This window comes from Populus euphratica, unplaced genomic scaffold, assembly GCF_000495115.2.
Source record: "Populus euphratica unplaced genomic scaffold, PopEup_1.0 scaffold48.1, whole genome shotgun sequence".
NCBI classification, from domain to species: Eukaryota; Viridiplantae; Streptophyta; class Magnoliopsida; order Malpighiales; family Salicaceae; genus Populus; species Populus euphratica.
The window spans coordinates 1,120,451-1,126,450 of record NW_011499879.1 but is presented as its reverse complement, the minus strand read 5'-3'; the positions used below and the strand labels follow the sequence as shown (position 1 = coordinate 1,126,450).

General features: G+C 35.0%; 1 protein-coding gene across 1 annotated transcript; it reads left to right on the top strand.

Annotated features, from left to right (window-relative positions):
* Window positions 1-192: 192 nt before the first annotated feature.
* LOC105129042 (glutathione S-transferase T1-like) lies at window positions 193-3,453 on the top strand. The gene is made up of 7 exons (XM_011030948.1): window positions 193-384; window positions 515-588; window positions 792-852; window positions 1,067-1,120; window positions 1,701-1,780; window positions 2,013-2,218; window positions 2,980-3,453. Exons 1-7 carry the CDS (start codon window positions 320-322, stop codon window positions 3,181-3,183), a joined length of 744 nt encoding a protein of 247 aa, XP_011029250.1. The 5' UTR covers window positions 193-319; the 3' UTR covers window positions 3,184-3,453.
* Window positions 3,454-6,000: the final 2,547 nt, after the last annotated feature.

The following is a 6,000-nucleotide window of genomic DNA, read 5'->3' as shown; positions in this document are numbered from 1 at the left end:
CCCCCCCCCCCCGGATTTATCTCTGATAGAAAAAGAACATAAAATTGACAAAAGAATTAAGTTATAGACAGATTTTAAGAAAATAGGGATTAAAAATTAATATTTGTGAGGATTAATCAATTATTGTTGGTAAACTACAGGGACTTAGTTGTAATTAACTCTTCAACATATGTATGTAATGTTTGATAAGGTTTCAGAGCCTGAGATAAAACAGTGCAAAAGGGGGAAAAGGCTCTATCTGCTACCTTAGCACCTCACATCAGCGATTCAACCGTAAGAACTAAGAATCAGAGATCTAGTGAGAGAGAGAAACTAGAAAATGAAGCTGAAAGTATACGCAGATAGAATGTCACAGCCATCACGGGCTGTTCTCATCTTCTGCAAGTAATTTTCTTTATTTCATTTCCCTTTGTAATAGGTTCCTCATGTACTAATTCTCACTGTAAGTCCTTGAACATGGTAATTTTTTTTTTTTGCGTGTATTTGATCTGGGAATTGTATATTATTGATACAGGGTGAACAGGATAGACTTTGAAGAGGTTAGAGTTGACATATCAAAGCGTCAGCATTTAACTCCTGAATTCAAAGGTACTCTCAATCAAGTTGCCCCCCTTCTGTGTCTGTCTATGTTCATGCTGTGTTTAGTTATTTGTGAATCGGTCAAAAAACTGAGGCTTTTGTTGTTTATTAGCAGAATTGAGACCTCCCCAGATGGAAATGATGTTAATTTAAGTGTTCTTGTCGCTTAAATTTTGCTAGCAGAATTAAGTGTTTGTTGATTATGGTTTCAGAGATAAACCCTATGAGAAAAGTGCCAACTATAGTTGATGGAAGGTTCAAGCTGTTTGAGAGGTAATTTAAAACACTTGCTTGCCTTTGTCATCTCTCTCATTTTTCGTTTCTGTAAATCTAGGACCTGAGTTTGTTGCTAGCCATTTTTTTCCTATGATTTAGTTATGTGACCTGCACCATAAATTGTAGATGACAAAGAGAATTGGCACTCCTTTTTCCGTTAAACATTTTAATTCGTCAAATTACTTATTGAATTATTGATTGTTCTTTGCAGTCACGCGATCTTAATTTATCTTGCTTGTGTATTTCCGGGAGTTGCTGATCACTGGTATGTAAAAGCTGCTTATCCAATGTAATTAATTTCTGTACATTTTGGGATATGGGTGGCTTAAATATAGGAAATTCTTGCTGGATAAAGAAATGAAATGGGTATTGACAATGATATAGATATGATGTAAGCTGTGTTGTTCTTAACGCCCATAAAAATATGTTGAAAAAAAGCAAGGAGCATGCTCCTTTCACTATGGGCTTGTGGGCTATTTCTTGATCTGTTGTCTTTTGTTGTACCAAGGCAGACTTTGTTGATTGCTTTAATCTTTAAGATATGAAAGGAGAAACTGGACAATATTAGTATAGTCACTTTTCAATCTTTAAAAATGGACAACATTAGCAGGGCCGTTTTTCTATTTACTAAAACTTACTGGTTAAATGAATATGATTCTCACTGTAACCAAACTGAAAAGGTGCTTGGTCTTGTCTAATGCAGGAACAATGTATATTTGGTTGACCTATGCTTTCTCGTGCAGGATTTTTAGTATATGCAAAGACTATTTTGTTATTTTTTATTTAATTCCAAGATTTACATGCCATGGCCAATTACAAACAAGTCTGCCTGTTCCCACTGTAAGGTACCCAGCGGATCTTTTCAAAAGAGCTAAAATCAACTCGGTTTTGGATTGGCATCACTCCAACTTACGCCGTGGTGCAGGTATGCCATAAAAAATTTGATCTGAAACAATTGTGAGAATCATTATTTTGTACATGTTTAATTTGATTTTGCTGTTATGCTTCTGACTTGGAAATTGACATACAAAACAGCTTATATTCCACTGGTTCTAGTTACAATGTTCCTGGCTACTTCCACTGGAAAGCTTTTATTTATGTTTCTTTCCCAAGAATCTGATAAGCTGGTGCTTTTCCATTTTATACTTCTTCTTCAGCTGAATATGTCAAGAATACCACATTAGCACCTGCCCTTGGTCTACCTCTGGATCCACAAGCAGCTGCTGAGGCCGAGAAAGTTCTGTTTTCATCCCTGTCAAAGATAGAGTCTGTGTGGCTTAAGGGAAGTGGCCGGTTCTTGTTAGGTGGAAATCAACCATCCATAGCTGATCTAAGCCTAGTTTGTGAACTAATGCAACTGGAGGTACATAGATATGACTCTTTGCTTCTATGATATAATTAGTATTGGCTATGTAACTATAAAGAAACAAAGAAAGGGATGTATTGGCTGCGATAGAGATAAAAATTCTTAGTGAGAGAGATTTACTTAAGAGTTTTGGTGTTAGGATTTTGAGGCATGAGGACTTAATCAAATTTGAACACAAGGGAAATATCTGTGCTGCCTCTCTCCTCCCTTTTCTTTTCCAACACCCAACGACATGCACACTTGATCTCATTGTCAGAACAGAGCAAGGTGCTATAGAGATGAACAAAATATGCATGTACTAGTGTGACGGGTTATGTCTTCTAGGCAGTAGTCAGAAGTCCAACTTGTTTTTATGGACTATCACCTTATGTTTACTGATGCTGAAATGGCAATCTAACTCTGCAAGGAAAGATTTCAGCTTCATGCTCTTACGCTGAATTTTCCATGGATGTAAAGGTTAATTACATCATAAATTTCACGTGTTTTTTTTAATGGCTGAAACCTAGAGCATAATTTACAGGTGTCTAGGATTGCAGGCAATACCTTTTTTGTTCTTGCTCTGATATTACCTGACTGTTTGGGAAGAAATTCATTTAAAAAACCTAGATCTTTTATATTTTTTACACTTATTGAACTGTAAGGTAGGATTTTTTGTTGCTCTAAATTTACCTTGAAATTCTTTCATATAATGTGAGGAAAAGAATCGAAGAAGTTGCCTCATGAAGGCATTCTTAAGTAGAACTTGTTTTTGGCTGTAGGTTTTGGATGAAAAGGATTGCAGCCGAATACTTTGCCCCTACAAGAAGGTTCAGCAGTGGATGGAGGATACAAAAAATGCAACAAGGCCACACTTTGATGAAGTGCATCAAATCTTGTTCAAAGCCAAAGTGAAACTGCAGAAGGTACGGTCAATGAGCACAAACAGTGAGAACTTGAAAACAAAATTGGCCTCAAAGATGTAAGAATTATTTTGTTTGAAGTCATAAATATACATATGGTAAGCAATCTGGGTTCATCCTGTAGAGGCTTCAGCCAAGAATGATGGTTAATACCCAAATGATTGGAGCAAATAATGGGTTGTGCAAGTAGTTGTGATTTCTTGCAATTTTTTGTAATAAAAATTTGGACTACAAAGAGATGCTGTATCATAGACATCTGCAAATGCAATGGACAAAAAGCCTCATTGTGGAACTTCTTTTGAATTGAAAATTGTCACAGCAATTGTTCAGACTTGTCTGCGAAGCAGTAGTTATTTCTGGTTGAAATTTGATCCACGCCCTCTTCAAGTGTTTTACTTCTAGAAACTAGGAGTACTATGTTTTACTCCATGACACCATATATATGTTTCCATTCTCCCCGAGGGTAATTCTCAATCATAATATCGTAACTCTTTGAGTTCTTGCATCTTTAACTTGCTCTATCTTCATTCCGTGGAGTAGCCACAGATCCAGAGAGATCATAACACAATGGTCATAATGTTATTTGTATGCCAAGAAACAGCCAACATCATTAATAGTTCAAGCAACACGCTTAAATTTATCATCAAGTTAATCCTAAGGGTGCGTGCTTGATCATGTCTGAGTTAATAGTCACATGTTCAAGTTATTCTCGAGTTGATGGCAATCTCAAGGAAGCAAAACACTAGGCTACATTTACTAAATGCTTGGCACCAATATTTCTAGCTGCAAACCTGTAAAAGAAATCCCGACTTTCACAAGTCTTGCTATGGTGATTATCATTTGAAACAGGAAGAAAACTCTGAACATTTCACGCACCATGTATAAAATCTCTCGTCTTTGCTCATTTTCCTTCACCTTTAATACCTTATGCAGCACCAGTCAATTGGCAACGCTTCCTACATATCGTCTACATTGCTTTCGATCAACTACTGATCAACTCTTAATCACTATCTTTATTCCATGAATTTCTATTTCCTAGATTTTCCAGTTTCTTGGGCCTTTTGTAATTCGTAAATAAGAGAGAGTTCTGAACCACACTGATTAAAGAGGCAGCCATGGAGCCCATGGAAAAGGTCCACTATCCACAGTAGTAGACGGAGTCCAGCGCCAGGGAAAAGCGCCCGGCTGCTATTGGGATGCCAAAGAGGATATACTTCAAAAGTTAAAAATGTTTGGTAATATAGTTAAAATTATATTTTTTATTAAAAAATATTTTTTTTATATCATTTCAATGTATTGATTTTAAAAATAATTTTTTTAAAATAAAAATATATAATTTTAATTTATTTCTAAACAAAAAATATTTTAAACCATGACAGCAACCATAATTTTAAAGTAATCTAAGCAAATCCAAAAATAGATTTTTCTATGTTATGGTAATGCGGTTTAGATAGAGTATTTTTATAAAAATATTTTTTAATTAAAAAAATATTAAAATTATTAAATATTTTTTATTTTTTTAATATTAATACATTAAAATTATTTGGAAAACATCTAAAAAATTATTAATATAATATTTTTTAAAACAAAAAATAATTTGGAAAACACATGTTGAATATAAAAAATAAACGCACATGAACCTGGATAAGTGTATAGCAGTCAGCACATCCTCCAAATTGCTCTTCATCGGAACTATGTCATTGCTTCAGTTTCCGCGAGCATCAGTTCTTCATCAACATTTAAAAATATTTTTCTAAATATTTTTTGTATTTTTTTTTAAGTGATAGAGTATAAAAATACTCAAAAGGAGTGCAGACAAATTAAATGCAAATGTACCAAATGGATAGTTACCAAGATCAAATTTAGAACACTTTCAGGTAATAGCCTCCAAAATTCATCCTACTTCAATTCCACAACCAAAGAAAAAACAAAACTGTATATATATATATCAAAGCAATTGGAAAAAGGAAAGAAAAGCCAAAATGCTAATAGAATCATATAGTTTTATCATTTTGAGTGTGATTATAGATTAAAAATAATAACAATAATGAACTGTTTGCAGGATGAATTTTCATAAGAGTCATTTTCATGCCGCTGGATGACTATATTTTCATGTCCCCCATTCTGAGTTAAATTTTCACACACACAGAGAGCTTGGATCTTTGGAATTCACTTAATCATTCTGAGTTAAATTTTGACATATAATTTTGTCTTCAAATACTTTATCCAACAGTTGTTGAACACGTATATTAGTAAAACTGGGGAAGAACATGACTTGAGCCCTATTGTTCAAGACATGAACAATGGCCTCAAGCACGCTGGGAAGCCTTTTGATAGCCTTCTCAACTGAACCAGCGCGAGCAGAACATGTCATTCCTGTGACCGAGAACATTGCCTTCACCTATGTCCCCTTCCACGCCTTTCGGGTACTTTGGCATGGATGTATGGTGAGGCCTCGGTAACAAGTTCCCGTAATTCTCCCAGCGTAAGCAAGTTAATGTCAAGAACTTGGCAGGCATAAAAATGTTGGAAAAGGTGGGTATCTTTTTTACTTGTGGAGCTTGTAGTTTTGGCAGGCATAAAAAGCAAGTTAATGTTCCCGTAGTAAGCTTTTGCAGCACAGAGCATGAAGTTAATGAAACTTCGAGCAACTTCTCAGCCAGACATCATTATTGCTTTCACCGCATTGTATATATTTTGGTTTTTATAACAAAGTCTCAAAGCTGGAGGACTCTTAGTGTGAGGTAGTGGCTATAGGGAAAGTCACTTCTTAAATGGCTTGTGATTCAGAATCCAAGGGTGAGTGGGGGTGATGATCTTGTTTGATTTAAAAAGGAAGAAAAAGAAAGAATTCACCAATGATTCTTGAGAAAATTCAAT

Coding starts and splice junctions, on each gene's coding strand:
- LOC105129042 (XM_011030948.1), top strand. CDS start 320: ATGAAGCTGAAAGTATACGCAGATAGAATGTCACAGCCATCACGGGCT. Junction 385..514: donor GCTGTTCTCATCTTCTGCAA/GTAATTTTCTTT, acceptor TTATTGATACAG/GGTGAACAGGATAGACTTTG. Junction 589..791: donor TTTAACTCCTGAATTCAAAG/GTACTCTCAATC, acceptor TTATGGTTTCAG/AGATAAACCCTATGAGAAAA.